At 45.6% G+C, this 22473-nt stretch overlaps 1 protein-coding gene across 1 annotated transcript in view; it reads right to left on the reverse strand.

Moving 5' to 3' along the window:
• C8G (complement C8 gamma chain) overlaps positions 1-21753 on the reverse strand; it is a 69363-nt gene extending 47610 nt beyond the window's left edge. The window contains exons 1-3 of the mRNA XM_086948057.1: positions 21378-21753; positions 12428-12573; positions 6274-6344 (exon numbers count right to left, since the gene is read on the reverse strand). Coding sequence (XP_086804183.1) covers positions 6274-6344; positions 12428-12573; positions 21378-21521 — 361 coding nt within the window. The 5' untranslated portion in view covers positions 21522-21753. The remainder of the gene's footprint in view (positions 1-6273; positions 6345-12427; positions 12574-21377) is intronic.
• Between the last annotated feature and the right edge of the window lie 720 nt (positions 21754-22473).

Genomic DNA, 22473 nt, shown 5'->3' on the forward strand with positions numbered 1-22473 from the left:
CATGTTGTACACCAGAGTGGCTGCTGCTCAACAAGGCTAAACGTTTGTGATGTAGGGTGGAGTAGGGAAGATTGTTGTGGGGTACATTGGGGTGGAGTAGAGTGGGGTAGATTGGAGTGAGGTGGGTGAGGTTAGGTAGATTTGAGTCGGGAGATTGGAGTTAGGTAGAGTGGAATGGGGTAGATGAGGATGGAGTGGGGTAGAATGGAGTGGATCAGGGAAGAGTGCAGTGAGGTAGACTGGGGTGGAGTGGGTAAGAATTGAGTGGGGTAGACTGGCAGAGAGTGGGGTAGATTGGGTAACATTTGAGTGGAGTGCAGTTGATTGGAGAGGAGTGGGGTAGATTGGAGTGGATTGTTTGGAGTAGGGTTGATTAGGGGTATATTGGCATATAGTGGTGTGAGGTGGATTGGGGAGAGTGGAGTGGAGTGAGGTAGATTGGAGTGGAGTGGAGTTGGGTAGATTGGGTGAAGTGATGTAGATTAGGAGGGTTGAATGGGGGTATATTGGAGTGGAGTGGGGTAGATTGAAGTGGGGTGCAGTACAGAGGAGTAGATTGGAGAGGGGTGGATTGGGGTGGAGTGAGGTAGGTTGGAGTCGGGTGGATTGGGGTAGAGTGGAGTCAGGTAGATTAGAGCGTAGTGGGGTAGATTGGCGTGGAGTGGGCTAGATTTGGGTAGATTTGAGTGTGGTAGATTGTGTTAGATTGGAGTGGAGTGTGGTAGATTGAAGTGGAGTGGGGCGGATTGGGTAGAGTGAAATTGGATGGATTGTGGTAGATTGGAGTGGAGTCAAGTGGTGTACATTGAGATGCAATGGAGTGGGGTAGATTGGCATGGAGTGGAATAGATTGGGTAAAGTGGAGTAGTGTAGATTGGGTTAGAGTGGAGTTTTGCAGATTGGGGGTAGAGTGGAGTGGGGTAGATTGGGGTAGAGTGGAGTAGATTGGGTGGATTGCAGTGGGGTAGACTGGAGTAGATTACAGTGGATTGAGGAAGATTAAAGTGGAGTGGGGAGAGTGGGGTACACTGGAGTGGGGTAGATTATAGTTGAATGGAGTGGTGTAGATTGGGTAGAGTCAAGTGGAGTGAGGTCGATTGAAGAGGGGTAGATTAGAGTAGGGTGGGGTGGGGTAGGTTAGAGTAGATTGTGGTAGACTAGAGTGGTGTGAAGTGTGGTAGATTGGAGTGATGTAGATTGGGGTAGAGTGGAGTGAGGTAGATTGGAGTGGGGTTGATTGGAGTGAGGTGTATTGGAGTGGGGTGGAATGAGATAGAGTGGAGCCAGGCAGATTAGTGTGGAGTTGGGTAGACGTGCTAGATGGGAGTGGAGTGGGCTAGATGTGAGTAAGGTAGATTGGAGTGGAGTGGTGTGGTGTAGATTGGGGTAGACTGGAGTGGAGTGGGTTAGATTGGAGTGGTTTGGAGTGGATTTGGGTAGAGTAGAGTGGCATAAGCTAGAGTGGAGTGGCGTGAAGTTGCGTAAAGTGGAGGTGCATGTCATAGAGGGGAGAGGCCTTTTGTAGAATGGAGTGGGATATCGTAGAGTGCAATGTCATAGAATGTAATTGTGTGAAGTTTAGTGAAAGGGCATATGCATGGTGTGGTAGCGGTCTGCCATTACAGATAACACATTTTCAATTGAAATGGCTATTACATTTTCACAGACATTCAGTTGTAATGCACACAAACGATAATGTGTGGAAATGTCATCACATAGTGTATTAATGAGTTTTGATCGTATTCAAACATTTGTTTCTACCACATATCAGAACTGTAAAAAGATTTACTTAATTAGTACTTTTCTTATTATTATTTATTTTGAAATATGAGCAAAGCTAAATTGTGTTGTGTGCTAGAAAAAAAGGAAGATTGCCACATAAATTCTCTCACTTTGAAGTCAGAGAAAGAAAAGAAACCACCAAGCTTCCTCAGAAGGTAGAGCCTGACATTTGACCTTTGTCTTTGAAGGCACTACAAATGTGACGAGATAAGAACGAGATTTAAAGGCCTGTTTACAGAAAAAGAGCTTGTGGAAGGATACAGCAAATAAACAAGCAATGATCCACCAGACAGACAAACTCATGCTAGACAGCCTAAAACAAATAAAGCCAGCAAATAGAAAGCCAGAAAATGTGAGTTGCAAGCCAAAAAGCAAATGTTCAGCAATGAGCGGAATGCATTCCCAGGGAAGCTTTCAGAATTCCACAAGCAGTTGTTAGCAAATCAGACAACTGGAATGTCTGGTACGCTTCAACCTAAAGTTAGCTCTCACACCACCCCAGGCCCCGAGGTAGGAAAAAAAGATGCTTATGGCCACTGAAAATATGTAAGCAGTTGTCTCAAGTTTGAAGAAGTATATGCCAATGTTAAACCTATCAACAGGGATTTCGCTATCCGGTCTTTACCACTCTGTCACTTAGTCACCCGCTATTAACTGGGAAGTGCCACAAGCATAGGAACTACAGATTTAATGTGCCATTAGAAGGGAGTCAGGCCTTCAGACCCACACAAGAGGAACAGTGACAGTCAGACAGCCCTATTCCTCCACAATTCTCTGAAATTGCCTTTATATTTTACAGTGTTTGATGGCATCATTGATAATTTGGCGGAGTGGAGCCCTGCTATGAATTGGAAGTGCTCGCACCCCACAAAACTCCCCGCTCGCTTAACAGCTTTAGAGATGGGTGTAGTTTCAGGGCTCTGGCAGCAGACCCTCAGCTGGCTTCATTGTTGTTGTTTGACCTGTGACTACCACATCACTATTGGTCAAGAGACATAAGAATCCCCTCCATTGCATAGGACAGTCCTTCTGATGTACATGTTTCCTGTTCGCGAACCAATAAAAAACTTGGATGTCCCAAATACAAATGAGCCCCACTTCCCAGCTCTCCAGCACACCATTTTCTAAAAACAAACCCTGTGTCAGGTTTTTTTTCTGAAAAACAAAAAAGTTGGCCAAGTGGGGCAAAAGAACATGATGCCGGCTCGGCTCATTTGCCTTCCTTCTGTGCAGTCGCTGCACACAAGGGTACGGAACATAGTTAAATTCATCTCAAGCATGAGTTAATATATGTATGCTATATAATATAAAAATCTAATCAGGATGAGAAAGCATTAAAATAAATTATTTTTCCTTATGTTTTATTGAGTTTCATGAAAATAACATGTAATGTCAATTTTTTCAGCAGTGATTAATCACCATCAGAATACTACCCTACTCAATTATTTCATGGTTTACTTTCGTCCTTTTACAGGTCAAAAGGCTCACAAGGGGATCCACATTATACATGTTGTTAATCAACAGGAAAGCATTACAATTAGAAGATGAACTGCAGACACAGTTTCACTGTGAGTGATGGCCTGAGTGGAATGGATCAAAAAGCTTAGCAGTAGAGAAAATAGTAGAACTTTCACCCCGAGTGTGCTGGGTATACTCAGACGTGAGTCCCAGGCTCTCCACACAACTGGAGTCAAGCTATCCAGGCCGATGAAGGCTGATAGCCAGAAACCGGTCCTTGGATGCTTGATTCCGGTCTGGGAAAGACATGGCTTGGTAGTTCGGACTGGACTGTTCCCATGAGGCACAGGGTCAGAGCTGATTTGCATATAGCCAGTGTCTAACCCAGGGTGGTGTGGAGTATAAAAAAAGATGGATTTAGGCCCAGATCCTTGTACTGGGGTGAATGTATGACATTGTTCTACATTCTGTCCATCAACTGTGTTTTTTGCAATTTTCACCCCGAGTGTGCTGGGTATACTCAGACGTGAGTCCCAGGCTCTCCACACCACTGGAGTCAAGCTATCCAGGCTGATGAAGGCTGATAGCCAGAAACCAGTCCTTGGATGCTTGATTCTGGTCTGGGAAAGACATGTCTTGGTAGTTCGGACTGGACTGTTCCCATGAGGCACAGGGTCAGAGCTGATTTGCATATAGCCAGTGTCTAACCCAGGGTGGTGTGGAGTGCAAAAAAACGATAGATTTAGGCCCAGATCCTTGTACTGGGGTGAATGTATGACATTGTTCTACATTCTGTCCATCAACTGTGTTTTTTGCAATTTTCACCCCGAGTGTGCTGGGTATACTCAGACGTGAGTCCCAGGCTCTCCACACCACTGGAGTCAAGCTATCCAGGCTGATGAAGGCTGATAGCCAGAAACCGGTCCTTGGATGCTTGATTCCGGTCTGGGAAAGACATGGCTTGGTAGTTCGGACTGGACTATTCCCATGAGGCACAGGGTCAGAGCTGATTTGTATTTAGCCAGTGTCTAACCCAGGGTGGTGTGGAGTGCAAAAAAACGATGGATTTAGGCCCAGATCCTTGTACTGGGGAGAATGTATGACATTGTTCTCATTCTGTCCATCAACTGTGTTTTTTGCAATTTTCACCCGAGTGTGCTGGGTATACTCAGATGTGAGTCCCAGGCTCTCCACACCACTGGAGTCAAGCTATCCAGGCTGATGAAGGCTGATAGCCAGAAACCGGTCCTTGGATGCTTGATTCTGGTCTGGGAAAGACATGGCTTGGTAGTTCGGACTGGACTGTTCCCATGAGGCACAGGGTCAGAGCTGATTTGCATATAGCCAGTGTCTAACCCAGGGTGGTGTGGAGTGCAAAAAAACTATGGATTTAGGCCCAGATCCTTGTACTGGGGTGAATGTATGACATTGTTCTACATTCTGTCCATCAACTGTGTTTTTTGCAATTTTCACCCCGAGTGTGCTGGGTATACTCAGACGTGAGTCCCAGGCTCTCCACACCACTGGAGTCAAGCTATCCAGGTTGATGAAGGCTGATAGCCAGAAACCGGTCCTTGGATGCTTGATTCCGGTCTGGGAAAGACATGGCTTGGTAGTTCGGCCTGGACTATTCCCATGAGGCACAGGGTCAGAGCTGATTTGCATTTAGCCAGTGTCTAACCCAGGGTGGTGTGGAGTGCAAAAAAACGATGGATTTAGGCCCAGATCCTTGTCCTGGGGTGAATGTATGACATTGTTCTCATTCTGTCCATCAACTGTGTTTTTTGCAATTTTCACCCGAGTGTGCTGGGTATACTCAGATGTGAGTCCCAGGCTCTCCACACCACTGGAGTCAAGCTATCCAGGCTGATGAAGGCTGATAGCCAGAAACCGGTCCTTGGATGCTTGATTCCGGTCTGGGAAAGACATGGCTTGGTAGTTCGGACTGGACTGTTCCCATGAAGCACAGGGTCAGAGCTGATTTGCATATAGCCAGTGTCTAACCCAGGGTGGTGTGGAGTGCAAAAAAACGATGGATTTAGGCCCAGATCCTTGTACTGGGGTGAATTTATGACATTGTTCTACATTCTGTCCATCAACTGTGTTTTTTGCAATTTTCACCCCGAGTGTGCTGGGTATACTCAGACGTGAGTCCCAGGCTCTCCACACCACTGGAGTCAAGCTATCCAGGCTGATGAAGGCTGATAGCCAGAAACCGGTCCTTGGATGCTGGATTCCGGTCTGGGAAAGACATGGCTTGGTAGTTCGGACTGGACTGTTCCCATGAGGCACAGGGTCAGAGCTGGTTTGTATATAGCCAGTGTCTAACCCAGGGTGGTGTGGAGTGCAAAAAAACGATGGATTTAGGCCCAGATCCTTGTACTGGGGTGAATGTATGACATTGTTCTACATTCTGTCCATCAACTGTGTTTTTTGCAATTTAAGCAAACATAGGGCAAGAGAAGCCTTGTGCCCAAACTGAGATTTAAATATTGAGGCATTGCATTTTAATATAAGAGTGTAATGGAATGGAAATACATTTCTATTATCCTTATGAGATTCGTTCTCATGTTTGGCAGAAGCTAAATTCAGATATCTTCTGCTTCAGCATGGGATAGTACCTGGATGCAACACATTTTTAATATTTGAAGCAGAGTGTGATGACAGGACAAAAGGTCTTAAACATCTCTTTGATGAATACACCATATGCTGTGTTTGTGATGGCATTTGGGTGGGTGTTTGTGTGTGTTCATGGATTTGTGTGTGTTTAGGCAGGTGTTCATTCAATAGTAATTGTGAAAATTGGAGAGCAGTCAACTCTCAGCAATATGAGATAATCGTACGTTTTTTACAGTTTTATTATATTCACTGATGTTGCAGTAGCATGTCCTGGTTATCATGCATGTGCGTAGGGTAGCTACTGCCCTTGTATTTTCTACTTTTAAAGATGTGAATTACAACACAGCATCTTAAACAATGATCACAGAAGCAAATTTTCAGGCAAGGATGCGAATGCCAAAATACTGTACCCACCTTTCAGGGAATATCTCCCGGGAGCACCAGTTTGCTGGTACTTATGTCGGATATCCCAGCAGATCCCATCCCTAAGGTATAAAGAAAACACAGTTGAGTTTGATTTTTTTAGCCAACAGCAGATTTATCACAAATCAACCAAGTACATTTCTGGACTTTCACAAGCAATGAGACTATCAAAGAGAAACCTGATGCTCCATGATGTATTTGATGTGGAAAGTATGATAATGCAGAACTACTTCTGGGCTGTAATACTGACAGTGCCCCAGAGGAGCCACGTTTGTCGAATTTTCACACCGCCGGGATACTGAAGGTTGCACAGATGCATGTGCCGCCCATTCTGTAATGCAGAGAGCGTGGGACTAACTTAAGAGGGCCTTCCCTCATTTGGATGAAGGCGTGTCCCCATGTTATGAAGTCGGTCTCCTGGACTCGTATGGAACTTCAGAATCAAGACAGGAGAGTCTATATTAGATCGAATTACCTGTTATACACAGTAAAAATAGACATGTTATGATCAGTGGAGAGGGTAATTTGGAAATGATTAAATCAGGGGAGTTAGCATCACTTACTCCATCACCTCTGCTTCCTTCCCTGAAGAATGGAAACACGTAGTAGTCAAACCTCTTCTCAAGAAGCCATCTGCCGTACCAGCAAACTCAAGAGCTATCATCCCTTCTCTCTGCTCCTCTTCCCTGCCAAATTCCTCGAGAATGCCAAAAACCACCATCTCATTCAACACCTAGGGAACAACAATCTTTTGGACACCTCCCAATCCAGATTCTGCTCCAACCACAGCACTGAAACCACCTTGACTGACGAGAAATGGCGGCCCTGATCCTCCTCGACCTCTCTGCTGCATTTGACACCATATCCCACCATAACCTTATCAAGAGGCTTCACCACATTGGAATCCAGGAAGACACCCTCAAATGGATCGCCTCCTTCCTCACAGTCAGAACCAAGAGAATCCACCTACCCCCTTTTACCTCATAACCTAAGAACATCATCTGCGGGGTCCCTCAAGGCTCGTTCCTTAGCCCTGCACTGTTCAACACCTACATGACCCCTTAGCCAACGTCATCAAAACTCATGGACTAAACATCATATCCTACGCCAAAAACACCGAGCTCATCCTCTCACTATCAGAAAACCCATCCACCACAATGACCAACTTTCGCAGATGCATGACAAGCATCGCCAACTGGATGACGGCCAACTGCCTAAAATTCAACACAGACAAAACTGAAGTACTAATCTTCAGGAACAACTCCTCCCCATGGAATGACCCTTGATGGCCTTCCAAACTAAGATCCTCTCCAACAGACTATGCCCGTAACCTTGGCATCATCATGGACATCAAACTCACCATGTTAAATCAGGCCAACGCAGTCTTCTTCGCCTGCTTCCTCACCCTTTGTATGCTTCATAAGATCTTCAAATAGTTCCCCGTAAACGCCAGACAAACTGTCATTCAAGTCTCAGTCACCAGCCAGCTTTACTACCTCAACGCACTCTACATAGGAATCACATCACACCACCAGAAAAAACTGCAGACCATACAGAACTCAGCCGCCAGACTCATCCTCGACCTCCCCAAGCGGACCCACATCACCCGTCATCTAAAGAAGCTCCATTGGCTCCCCATTCAAAGAGATGTCAATTCAAGATGCTGCTCCACACCTACAAAGCCCTACACAATCAAGGACCAGTATATATCAAACACCCCCTAACCTTTCACCATCCCTCCAGACACCTGCACTCTGCCTCCCTCGCCCTCTCCCGCCCTCTCTGAAGCAATAGTGGAGAGCGCTCTTTCTCCTACCTTGCTGTGAAGTCCTAGAATGACCTCCCCCTTCACCTTTGCACCTCATCCTCTGCTGGGATTCAGGAAAGGACTCAAGACCTGGCTGTTCAACTAACCGCCCACCAGCAGCAGGGTTCTTAACGCCTGGATACCCTCTCAGATGATTAGCTATGCTTACAAGCCCTGATTGATTGATTGATTGACTTGAGATTTACCTTTACCTTTAGTTTAGTTATGATTCCCTATTAGATCCTTGTCCCCCATTTTTTCAAAAGTGATCAACGACTGTCCTACCCACTTAACTGAATTTCTTAATTCCTCTATTTTATCTGCTATTATTCCCAAAATTTGGAAATTAGTATTGTTATCCATTTTCAAAAACAAAAACTTCTGCCAACCCACAGTACCCTCTAACTATTGCTTCATTTCATTACTACCTTACCTATCAAATTCCACCAGAGAAGCAGATAACACTCATCTTGCAGCTTCCACTGAAAACCACTCTTTCTTGGACCCATCACATTTTGGCTACCAGACACATCACAGTGCAAGACTTTCCTCCTGGCTGTAAGGAATGATCTCCAAATGATTCTCAACTAAGGAGGTCACACAGCCTATATGCTTCTACTCCGACACGTCTCACACTTATTGCTGCTGCTGTCATCAATGGCACTGCACTAAGCTGGTTTTCCTCCTTTCTGACCAACTGTAGTTAGTCGAGTACTCTCTCCTCTTATCAATTTTCCCTATTGTGGAGAGTACCACAAGACTCTTCAATGAGCCCTGGACATTTCAATATCTAGGCCTCCCATGTAGCAACCTCTACACCCGTGGTAAAATGTTATCTGAAAATCAAAGTAATTGGCCACTCAATATTAGGAGGGCATGTTTTTATTAGTTAGGCATAAAGACTGGAACACCATTCCACTTTAGATTTCTTTTCAAAGCACCCACCTCCTAATCGATAGATTTCAGAAATCAATTATCTTTATGTCTTCACCTTCCTCTCCATTTTTCTCTGCTGCGCTAGTGCCAGGAGTCCCATGACACCACATCGGGGTTATCGCACACTCCGTAGAACTCAATCATCATCATCATCATCATATTCAACCCACCCAATGAACACCCTCTTGGACTTCAATGCTATAGCTGGAAACCCTCGCAAAAATAGGGGTGATGTAGTCGCAAGTCTATTCAAATACTCAGATATTGAGATATTATATATATATATATATATATATATATATATATATATATATATATATATATATATATATATATATATATATATATATATATATATATATATATATATATATATATATATATATATATGGGCCAAAAGGCCCATAGGAATGAATGGGGAGTATTCCTTATTTGCGATTAGCAATTTGCTAATCGCAAATAAGATAGCGATTTGAAGGGTGCCAGGGGTGTCCAAAGGACACCCTGTAGCACCCCTCAAATGCACATTTGAACAGGTGTTGCGCACACACATGTCCAAAGGACATGTGTGTGTGTAACATGCAAAAGGAAAAAATGCACTAAAGTGCTTTTTACTCTTTTTTCGCAATTTACCACCAAGTCAGACTTGGTGGTAAATTGCGACCAAATATTGCGATTTCGCAATTTCTAAATGGTTGATGAATTGCATTTAAGGAATCTCTATTAGAGATTCCTTAAATCCAATTCCTTGCAAATATGCGATTTCGGTAAAAGCGATTTTTGCATTTGGGATGATGAATCCCAAATGCAAAAATCGCACTCGCAAAGGGCCAGATTCTCAGAATCTGGCCCTTTGCGAGCGCAATTACCTTTGATGAATCAGGCTGATTATTTCATCCATTTTTTAGACTATGGGGTTTCACTATTTTACACACAGAGATCACATTCACTACAGAGTTCCATATAACCAGGGTTCCCAACAGGTCCCCCGTGTAAGTACCTTTACTCTTGTAAATCATGTGTGCTGGATTGCACCATTTTGTGTTTCCTTCATGTTCATCAGGTGTCCCTTTCATTCTATGGTTCCGAGGAGACCGCATATCCTATAGAGGGTTGAAATGTCGTCGACAGTGGCAAATAAACCTTAGAACTCGTCCCTGTGATTGATAAGAGGGTTGACTGATACACATATGGGGGAACAGCCATGACAACACAGGGATTACCCCGCAATGCCATTACAACGCAGGGATTACAACGACTTTCGCTGGAGGGCGCTGTTGGATAGGGAATAGTTTAATTTTCTATCCAACACCTTCCCTACTGTCAACATGGGCTGGAGTTGGAATAGAAAATTAAACTATTCCACTATCCAGCGCCCGCCAGCGAAAGTCGTTGTAACGACTTTCGTTGTAATCCCCGCGTTGTAATGGCATGCGGGGTAAAAGCCCACGTTTAATGCCATACAACCCACATATGTATACCCGTATAGGTCGTTTGTTGAATTGGAAGCCTCTGTCTTTTCCTTTTTCTTCTTTGTATACTGAGTTTACTGTACTATTTGTTGTTTGTGTAGTTTTTGTTCCGTTTCACTTGGAACACTGCAATTTATATGTGTTTGACAAATATATATTGATGGTAAGGAAAACAACTGGATATATGAGACTCCTTTGTTTGTCTCTCTCTATTTACATCCTACCACTGTCTATTTTGTGCGAGTGTGTCTTTGTTTTACTAGGATTACATGTATAATTCCAACGAGAACCTCCTTTGTTGATATTATTCAAGACCCTGGTTCTTACTGAGTAGGGTTGCTTTTCTCTTTAGTGAGAATGTTTAAGAACACAAGACATCTTGAAGAGCCGTTTAATAGTATCCCAGTTTGATATGGTCGGCACAGGGAGGCATGCGCGAGGATAATCTTCCTCTTCAAAATTAAAAGATCAGTCCAGGAAATGTGTAACAGCCATGGCACCACTGAGCAATTCAGCAAGGAAATGCAATGTCTTAAACAGATGAGCCACTAACTTGGTGTTTGAACTATCTGGCATGAAAGGAGGGTTTGTCTTTAATTGGACATTAAACTCATTTCGAGGGGATATTCTGAAAGCTATGGACATTACTTTAAAGACATCAAGGTGAGCTAAGGTCTAATGTACATAGTGATCTGCAATAGAACCCAAACTAATGCTTATCGAGACTGGGGGACGCACACTCGATTAATTCAGTCATTGAGCAGAGGCTCTATAATATCTTCCATAGTAGACTGTGGAAAACACATATTTGATTTCAGGGGTGCCAATACAGAGGAGGAGTGAGGGGCAGCAGATAAAGGTGAGATGCAGCGGGCCCATGAATCATCTAGGCTGCAGTAACTCTGAACCTGCTGCACTAATGATAGCCACGCCCTGTGCTAAAGGAAGCCTGTTTCTTAGGATTTGCTACTCGTTAAGATTTTTTGGGCCAGCAGTTTGTGCCAGTCTAGAATTTTTGGACGGTGGAAATTATAACTTACGACACTCATTTTTCAATTTTGACAGATTTTTACAGGTGAATATTAACGGAAAATAAAAGACCCTAATTAACAAGGGAATCCAAAGTCTGCTCTTATAAAGGTACCCCTGTGCACTGATGCAGATTTACTATTTTCCGACTTTACATGCTTGCCCTGTATTATGTCTGCAAAGCTAAGCCAATCCCTGCTTTCCAGGAACACCACCTGCGCAATCAGGTAAAGGCATTGCTATTTCTTCAGTGCAGGGTTGAATGATTGTATGTGTTGGAAAGGCAGTCCCTCTGTCCAATTGCACATTTCTTTTCTCCAGATCGAAAACATTTGTATCTGTGGATAAACTACTTTGCCGACACCCTTACGAATTTTGGGGGTTATCTTACCCTTAACACCTTCAGGGTGGTCAGGAAAAGGTAAGTCCTAAGCAGGAGCACATTTCTGGCCTTTCCCAAAGTCAGAAATAATTGGGATAAGTTTGTTATAGCCAAAAAACTAAAATATCTGTTCACACTCTCAAACTGATACGGAAAACTACGCCTAGTAATACCAACTTACTCCGTGTAGTATGGAAGTTACGCCTACCAATCACACACAGTTGATGCGCACATAAAGCAGAATCAAATGGATGTACTCCTGCGAGATCTGGTACTACAGCACTAAAGTCTACGCTAAAACATTATAAGAGTATAGTGTTTATTACATATGTCTCCTTATAGTGCCTATTATGTAGGACATCCAAGTAGGACTGTATATTTGGTGCTTAATACAAACATATTTCTTGCATCTTTATTTTTTAACTGTACTACAAAATAAAAAATAGACATCAATTAAGAAGAAATAAATATGGATAAATACCAAAAACTTCGGGGCACTAAATGTAACCAGGCACTTACAACTTCCTGAAGGTGCTGATGGGCAACGATGTGGCATCCTTGGGGTCTGGAGATACCACAATTGTGGTTGCTTCCACCCGAAAGTTGTTTTCTTTCAGATACTCACACTTGGAGGCCACTCCGATCAGGAACCACTTGCCTGCAAACTAGAGCACAAACATTTTAATCAACAGTGATTAAATGCTGGTTCTGCTGATATCTCCTAGATTTGACAAAAAAGAAACAATTTTACTGTATTGGTCTCCTTCGGTGTACTTAATGGTGGGTTTTTTGTTTCTTTTTTCTTTTCAAAGATCTTAATTTTCAATGGGAAATCTTTTGCCCACTCCTGCCCCAAACCACCTGAAAATTTGTAATTTTTCACACTGAACAAAACTTAGTGTATGGCTCGCATACAGACAAAACATGTGTTTGGGAGTATGTGTTAGGCTTGGCAAACGTTTGTCACCTCCCCACAAGTTCTGGGAAAGTATGACAACCACACCAAGGGGTATATTCACAAGAACGTGTGATAACTTCTGCAAGAGTAGCGTAACGCAACTTTCAACATCGCTGCCTATCGCGGGAACATAACCCTGTGTCAATGTGAAATTCACAACGCGGATGTAGCATGCGATAGACACCAGATAACGTGTCAAATGTCCGCATGAAAATCAACGCCACACCTGAAAAATGCAATACGGGAAGGCTAAAAAACATGCAATGAGGTCAATCGCAGTAAAAAAAGGAGCAAAAACCAGCCACAGGCCTGCAGATCCCATGTGTCTGTCAGGACAATGCACCATAAAAACCACAGAAACAACACACCAGAAACAAGCCAAAGCACGTAGCAACATGGATGCGCCCTGACCCAGCATAGAGGCCAACTCGAACCCCACAACCCCCACAGACCACCAGCAAGGAACAACGGGGTCGAGGAAAGCCAAGGAGAAGAGGGAGAGGAAGACGAGGTGCAGACCACAGGAAAACAAGACCAGCGTCACAGAGGTGACAGAAGACTACCAGCAACGGACCCACAAGCAGACCACCTGGAACGCAGTCAGAGTGCCGAGGAGGCCAATAGGCGCCGGCATGACGAGACAACCTAAACCAGGCACAAAGTCGCTGTAAACAGGAAGGCAGCAGGGCAACAGGAAGTGCCACAGGAGAAGCTGGGGGAAACCCAGGCCACAGTGTGGAGACGGTGCAAGGAGTAGGGAGTACGGACAGAGCTCGAGAGGTCCTGACACAACATCAACAGGGAGTGCAACGATCAGAGCCTGGAGTGACGGGGGGAGATGGGCACAATGGCACATATGCACAACGAGGTGTAGCACACTGCGCACCCACAATTACCCAGGATCATGTCCCAGATCCCTTTGGCACACTGCAGCACACACACATAGCAAGAACAGCACACCCACATTCACCACAACGTGGTACATTGTGGATAGCCGACACTGAAGAACAGAGGACAACTGGCTCCACACATGCACACAAACATGCCTACTACATCTGACAGAGCTGGAAACTGTGAAATCGAAATGTATGAGTATGACCTCACATCCGTCATGTAGTCAAAATGTACACTGTCCTGCAGAAGAATCCAGCACCTCCCAAACAGTCACAATGTATATTGCCATACAGTCTGCATGCAAACCAGCACAATGCGCCAACAATCATGTCAACACAATGTCAACATGCATCTCCCCTTCACATTGCAGAGGGGCACACAACACCTTCAGCAGAGCACAGAATACAACACATCTGTGATGCCGGAGAGGACCACCACACCATCGACACCGAAGCACTACAACAGCCCATGGATATTCCATGCAACCCACCACCAGGACCCGGCCAGCCAAGCTACTCAGAGGAGAACACTGAGCCTGCAACAGACCACACAGCAGGAAGCACCCGCAAACACAGCTGGCTCATGACACTTTACCCACCCACAACTGACACCCCAACGCCATGTGTCAGTACGCCAAAAAGAGGTGGCCCAACAGTGTGGGTGGGGGCCAAACCCATGGAATTCGAACTAGAAGAACACATACATAGGTGTCCATCACCCTTCAGGGACCACCCACACCCCACTAAGGAGACCCACACTGCCATAGAGACACATGCAGATGCACATTCACAGAACAGAACCACGCCCAGGGGCGCTCAAATAGCAGTCACACACCCATGTTGGCTCTGTGTACGATGGCCCTGGCCACTCTCCCCTTACGAATTGAGTGGGTGACGACAAAGATACATGTCCAAGCTCCAACCCACTGCCTGCGGTGACATGTCTGCATCCGATGTACACAGCACAATGTAATGTCATAGGGCCTGTAACAAGACCACAGGGACCCACGCATATATCATGATGAGTTGGCTATGGGCACAAGTGCCCAGCCCCTTTTTTGGCAGGGCTACATGTACAGTGACGCCTGTGCTGGATGTGTGTGGGGTGAGTGTAAGCCATTCCGCACGGAATGTCTGGTGCTGGCAACCACTTGAACATTGGACAACAGTGCAACGGAAACAGAAAACAGATGCATAACCGAGTCAACTGCTGAGCAACATGGAGTGAGCCGGAGAAAGTCCAGAGGACAGCCAACATGCAAACAGAAATGTCTGTGAGTTGCAGTGCACTGGGGATGGGACACTAGAGATGAGCGCGCTCATGTGAAGAAAAAGTCTTGGATTGTGCCCCTTAGATATATTCCTGATGATCAGGGCCCCCACACTGCTTGAGGTGACATAGCTGTGCAACCACTCCACAGCACAAAACTCAATCAGCAACGAAAATTGGCCTGCGGTGCATTGAGTCAATGGCCCCTGGAGTGCTGAGCAGGGTATCCGGCCGAATATGGCATCCACGACAGGTCTGAGCAACTCCGTAAGTCTGTCAGGACCACCATTTTGACTCTGGCAGACCGAACTGCCTGGCCAGGTCCTCCCTGGACCGGAAACAAGCATCCTGGGACCGGTTTCAGGGTATGTCACCCTTCTTCAGCCAGGCTAGCTTGAATCCAGTGGCACAGTGAGCAAGGGACCCACGTCTGGGCATACCCATCCCACTTAGGGCGAAAAGTGTTACAGCAAAAAAATGATAGACGGAATGCTGACAATGCAAACATTCTTCCCCAGTCAAAAGATTTGACAGTTAGGGCTGGACTGTTCCCATTGGACACATGGTCAAAACTGATTTGCATATGGCTGGGTTCAAACTGGAATGGCATGGTGAGCAAAAACAAATATGGATTTAGGCCCAGATCTCTGTACTGGGGTGAATGTATGACATTGTTCTGCATTCTGTCCATCAATTGTTCTTTTTGCATTTGTCACCCCTAGTGAGACGGTGGGTCCTGTGCTCTCCATGCCACTGGAGTCAAACTATCCTGGCTGATGAAGGGTGAAACCCTGAAACCGGTCCTAGGATGCTTGTTTCCAGTCCAGGGAGGACCTGGCCTGGCAGTTAGGGCTGGACTGTTCCCATTAGGCGCAGGGTCAAGACTGATTTGCATATGGCTGGGTTCAAACTGGAATGGCATAGTGTGATGGATTTAGGCCCAGATCTCTGTACTGAGGTGAATGTAGGACATTGTTCTGCATTCTGTCAATTGTTCTTTTTGCATATGTGACAGACACAGCACAAGTCTGTGACTTCCCCACACATTTCGGGGAATTAGATAACTGTCAGAGCAATTGTATTTTAATAACGTATGAAGTTTAGGGAAATGTGTAACAGGTACAGAAAATGTTTCTGAATTCCCCACAAAAATTGGGGAAGTATGTGACAGGCACAGTACTTGTTTGTGAATCCACCACAAAGTTTGTGGATGTATGGGATAGGCACAGCACTTGTTTGTAAAATACCGATAAACTTTGGGTTTGTGTAAAATGCAGATAAAATGTTTGTGAATTCCCCAAAAAACTGTTAAAGTGAGTGGCAAGCCTAGCAGATGTTTGTGAATTGGAACTGTGTGGGTGCTCGCATTTTATACACCACTCCTCCATGAGGCATTCTTTGGGACTCCTCTTTTAGGGTGGCTTACAAGGTTTATGGTGATACAGATGATAATGAATTACGGCTCTTTAGAGATATGGTGTTACCTCATATTAAGTATTTTTTTTAACTCGCTTGTTTCTCACTTGCCGTTGCCAGAGTTACCACCAATATTGAGATGCTATGCTGCGGTGCAATATTACCACATGTACAATATGGCTCTATGTCTGTTGAGTGCTATAATGTACAGTAATTCAATTTGTTTGCACCCATGTATCGCATTTTTAGGGGCACTCTAAATTTCGAAGTAGAGGTCATTTACAAATACACATTCTTCGCACAGTTTCTGCGGTTGCAACTCACTCTGCCCTTAATATTCTCAGATTTTGATTTATCCGAATCTGAAAATTCTGATGCAGAGATGCCAGTTTCCTTCAACAGTTGGTACATAGATGCAGAAATGTTCCCGTGAATTAGGTACAAAGACATGCGCAGAATAATGTACACTCAAATTAGCATTACTCTTGTGTTTAATCACCAGGATAATAAGGATTTGCAATGCAATAAGTCTCGCATTTAAGTGAGTTTAAGCTATTGGCATTGTAAATGACAATACCTATAGCTTCATCTCGCGTAAATGCGAGACCTATTGCATTGCAAATGTTTCTTTAAGTTTAAAACTGAGCGTGGCGCCGCTTCAAGGACATCGCGCTCGGTTTCTTTCTTTTTTCTTACTTTAACACTGATCGTGGTGTACTTGAAGCAGGCGCTGTAATATACGTGATCAGTGTTGAAGTAAAAAAAAAAGAAAGCAACCGAGGGGCATATTATCTAGAAATAGCGATATTTATCGCTAAGCAGGGTTAGCGGGAATAATTTTATCGCCGCGCTACAACGATTTTTATCGCTGAGATACCTTGCTGTTATCAAGGTTTATCTCAGAAACGATCAAAATCATTTGAAATGAGTGAATATCGCTGTCAATACAGCGATATTCAGGCATTACCGTGACAATGCTCTTAGCCATGTTATCCACCTCTCTTTGGATAACATGGCTAAGAACTGGTCAGGGCAGGCGTTAGCTTTTGGAGATATTCGCGCTTAGCGCGAATATTTCCAAAACTAAGCCATTGTTGGTAATAGGAGATAGCGATATTAGCGACTGTTTCCAGTCGCCAACATTTTGGAATACCCACTTTGTATGTCATTAGCGATAATTATCGCTGACATGCAAATCGGCCCCAAGATGATTGCTATCTCCTACTAGCTGTCGCTAACTGGTGTTAGCGACAGCTAGGTAATAGGGCGATACAATTATCGCCGCTGTAGCGGGAAAAAGTCCAGCGACAGCGGCGAAAATGGCCCTTGGTAATATGGCCCCAAGCACTGTGTCCTAGAAGCAGCGCCGTGCTCAGTTTTAAAGTTAAAAAATAAATAAACAAACAGAGCACAGTGTCCCTGAAGGGGGCACCGTGCTCACTCTGAAAGTAAGAAAACAAAATTAAACAGAGCGTGGTGTCCCAACAGTGGACGCCGCGCTCAACATGAAAGTTATATAAAATTCAAATTTTAAATGATCACGGTATCCCTAAAGTGGGCGCTGCGCTCATTATGCAAATACTCAAAAAGCACCCGCCATTGTACCCATCAGTGACAATAATAACACAAATAGCGCTCACTTACTAGTTAAAGCAGTCCGTGTAACGTGCCAAGTAAAAGGTCCAGTCCTTATAGGCGGTAACAAATGGTGACAAGGCAGTAACAAGGAGGGACTAACAAGCCTCATAATGAATCAGAAGCCGGCATTTACCAAGGATATTGACACCAGCCAATGAAAAATATGGGAGGAGAGTGGGCAAGGCTTCCACAGCATACTCTACTACAGCATCCCTCACAGAGCGAGCAGCGAATGCGCGCTGCCACTAGGCTCGACCTAAAAAGCTGGGTTGGCTTCCTTGTGATACAGCCTGTAAAACTGGGTTACCTACAGATCTCAGCAGTAAGCACACAGCTCCCTGAGCTAACTAACTGGACCATAAAACTTAAAAAACACTGATAAAATGGGCCTCTACTCCTACCTTGCACCCTTCTTGGTCACCTTTCTCCAAAAGGGGAGGATAACATCAGTGACAATGAGGGTGTCTGCAACGTGAAGAAAACACAGCTCCAGGATAAGTCACTTTCTACAAGAACTCTCGCTAAGGAGAGCACAGAACAATATGGGTGCATGGTTGCATGAATTAGAAGTGGGGGAGCCTGGATCAGGCCTGGTTTGAGCCTCATGTCCTACTCTGCATGAGGTCAGCTGGAGTCAGCGAGTCGAGCCAAGGATTCCTAGTCTCTGCTTACCGCTTCCCCCTGCGCATTCACGTCGTTCTCAAAGCCCCTCTGGATGCAGTCCTGGAGGGGCTGGTCAGAGCTGCTTGTTTCTACAATGAAAATGCAAAAAACTCATGACCCTGGCCTGCAAGTGGGTAGCCAGAATATTAAGACTCATACATTTAAACACACCAAGTAAGCAAAGCAAGCAAACCCACCTCTACTTCCTCCTTCCATCCTTTATCCATCAGTCTTTTTACGCTTTCGTCCATTCATCCATGCATCTGTCAGTCCCTTCACCTATCCACCCATTCACCCATCTGCCCATCACTTCCCATTTACATCCACACATCCAATCCATGCACTCATCCATCATTTCACCCTTTAATGTATCTTTTCGCTCTACTCCATCTGTCGATTCTTCAACCTTTCATCCATTTATCATTTCACCTGTCAATCCTTTCACTTCTCCGTGCATTCTTCCCCTTCCACCTATCCATCCTTTTACTCCCACCCCTCACCCTTCCATCCGTTCTTTCCCCCTTCCATCATACCCCTCACCTTTTCTTTCTTATTTCCTTTCACTGCTCCTTCCTTTCTTACACCCTTCCTTTCTCCTTCCATTATTTGTTCCCTCTTTCCATATACCTATATTTTGTCTCTCATTCTTCTTTTTCTTTCTTCACTCTCTGTCTCATGTATAATTTCTTATTCTTTTTGTGTTTCCCTATTTTCATCCTTCCATCATTTCTTTTTCTCTGCTTCCTTTGCTGTGCATGTCGGCCCATCACCCACTCACCTGTCATGGTATTCACTAATTACCGTTATATTTGTATCCAGTTCACCAGCTTAGTGGGCCTAGTGGCAACCAATGCTTGAGCTGCTTAAGTGAGGGGCGGGTCACTACTCCACGGCGGGCCAGCCCCACCCCAGATGCATCTGGGGGGACTACTTGTCGAATGGTGTGATTGTGCGCAGAGGGAGGGGTGGCAGAAAGGAAGGACTTCGGAAAAGGGGGCTGGTAACTGAGTTTAGAACATGAAGACAGAAAGTTAGAACAAGAAAGACAGAAGGGGAAACAAAGAAAGAGTGGAAGAAAGGCAGAGGATAATGGAGAGTTAATGGACTATCAAGCCTGGAAGAAAGTGAGAGATGGCGAAAAAAATAAATAAAGGGAGAGATGGAAGAGGGGAAAGGTGGCGGAGCGAAAGGAGAGAAAAAAGTAGGACCTGAAGGATACGGATGAGAGAGTGAGAGAGAAAAAGAGACTGAGGGAGGAATAAATGAGGGTGGAGAAACAGCTAGCAAGAGACAGAAGGAGAGAGAAAGGGAACTATGAGATAGTGAGATGTGGCGAGAATTAGAGAAAGTGAGAGAGCCATGAGCCAAAGACTTTCTTGCCTGCTCTGCTCATGTTTTGGGTCTAAAAGCCAAACTGGACCTCTGGCTCACCTGTGCCTCATCTCTTCCCATGAATTATGAATACCTAATATTTCTCCAAAACTTTGTTGCATATGGACCTTCCGGAATAATATTGACTTTGGCCTAAGCCCTCGCCCACCCCAATGTATATTAGACACTGTACTGCAACATATGCCTTATATATCTAACAAATGAACTGTTGTATAATCTCTATTTTTCTTTGTACAGTGCTCTGACACCCCTTGCGGGGTAACAGCCCACACTTTATAAAAACCTCAAATAAATAAAATGCATTGGAAATTAAATGTGGGTATTGGAAAGGTGTAAACCTAGCTAGAGATCAGTAGAGCAGGGCGGAAGCCCTGAGTGCCACCGATGGTCACTTACAGTGAAGCAGGATGTGAGGATGCCCGTGGAAGGGGATCCTACTGAGTGGAACAGCACCGGTACCCCTGATCATTAGCCCCTTCTGGAAGCTGCTTGTGCTCAGCGTATTTGCTGATGAGTTTATGTTCATGTGCCACTGAGACTTCTTCCCATGCAACGACATGAAGGAGAACAGACACGGTTCTGAAAATAAGGTAGTCCTGGGTTATTGGCTCTCATATCGACTAGAGCGAACCAGAAACATATTCTCCGTGGGCCACTCAGCCTATTTTCATGCTGCTTCTCTCTGCCGCAGTAGGGTAAATGGAAGGCACCCTAGGAATTCCTATTGGTTGCCATGCCATCACGTACTACTGCTTCACTACTCTCTTAGGTAGTATGCTACATCAGTATGCTTATGTGGCGCCGCCGGGTGGCTGCCGGAGGGTGGGGGCGGAGGGGGGGGGGGGGGTGGAGGGATGCACCACATTCATTCTTGATTAGAACATTGTTTATGAAGGGGAAATGGGCGTAAAACCATTGGCGTAATAAAGCCCCCCGCGGTGAGGGGGCCCTGGCTCCAAGGGCCCCCCTCAGCACAGTGCCCTGGCATGAGTGAGTCCAGGGGTGGCCCTCCATGCAGTTTGCGGGGGGGGGGTGGGGAGGGGGCGCAAGTTTCGTTACGCTATAGCGTAAATCGTCACTTCGCCTAGGGCGCCAGCGCTGCTTCTTCTAGCCTCGCATCAGGATGGCGCAGAGGCTCCTCAGCTCTGTGCATCTGGCATCGAAAATCAGCAATTTCAGTTTCCCCCGTCCAGTCTCCCGGGAGCTGGCTTTCCCGGGACCCGCAAGTGTTACTCTTACCTGGGCAGGGCTGAAGTTTTCCTTGGGTTGGACTTTCTCGATCGGGTTTTCGGGTTTTTTGGGGTTCTTGGCCCCCCGCTTCTGGCCACATGACCCCGAGATCTGAAGAAGGAGCAGGAGTAGAGCGCCTGTGGAAGGCCGCATGCTCCCGGGGCTTCGAGGCGACGGGCGCCTGTTATCCGTGCCTGCTTTGCTGTCTGTCTTTGCTTCAGTGTCCGATGCTGCTCTCTGGGCCTGGACTTTGTCCTGGGCTGGCCTTGTGCCTGATGTCACTCTGCATACCTGCACTGTCACCTGTCCTCCTGTATGCGCCTGCTATGTGCTTGATGCTGCTGTGTGCCTGTGTCCGGTGCTGCTTCTTGTGTCTGAGGCCTGTGCTGTGTCCTGTACTGGGGTGTTCTTGTGCATTGCGCGATCTGGATGCGTGTGGCTGTTCTACCACCACTTCTGCTTTAACTGCCCTCTCTGGGCCTGGTGATGAGATGTGTACTGGTCCTTATGCGGGTAGTACTGTGTCCTGTGCTCACCTACAGAGCTGCCCTATGCCAGAAGCTGCTACGTGTTTCTGTAGTATGGTGTAATGTCTCCTGTCCTACTCTAGGGAAATGTACTGTGTCCTGTGCTGATCTATGCTCCTGTGCTGCGACCCGTGCTACTCTATGTTTCTATGTAGTGTACTGCCGGAGTTCCTTTAGATGTTGTAACGTGCCCCCTGCTGCTCTGTGTTCATGTTTTGTGTCCTGCCGTGGTTCCTCCAGGGATGCACTGTGCCCTCTGCTGCTCTGTGTTCCTGTATTGTGTCTTGCCCTGGTTCCTCCAGGGATGCACTGTGCCCTCTGCTGCTCTGTGTTCATGTATTATGTCCCGCTCTGGTTCCTTCAGGGTGCATTGTGCCCTCTGCTGCAAGTGTTCCTTTATTGTGTCCTGCCCTGGTTCCTCCATGGATGCACTGTGCCCTCTGCTGATCTGTGTACCTGTATTGTGTCATGTCCTGGCGCCTTGAGGGACTGTTCTGTGCCCTCTGCTGCTCTGTGTTCCTGTATTGTGTCCTGCCCTAGTTCCTTCAGGGTGCATTGTGCCCTCTGCTGCTCTGTGT

Source organism: Lissotriton vulgaris, unplaced genomic scaffold (assembly GCF_964263255.1).
Source record: "Lissotriton vulgaris unplaced genomic scaffold, aLisVul1.2 SCAFFOLD_1139, whole genome shotgun sequence".
Classification (NCBI taxonomy): Eukaryota; Metazoa; Chordata; class Amphibia; order Caudata; family Salamandridae; genus Lissotriton; species Lissotriton vulgaris.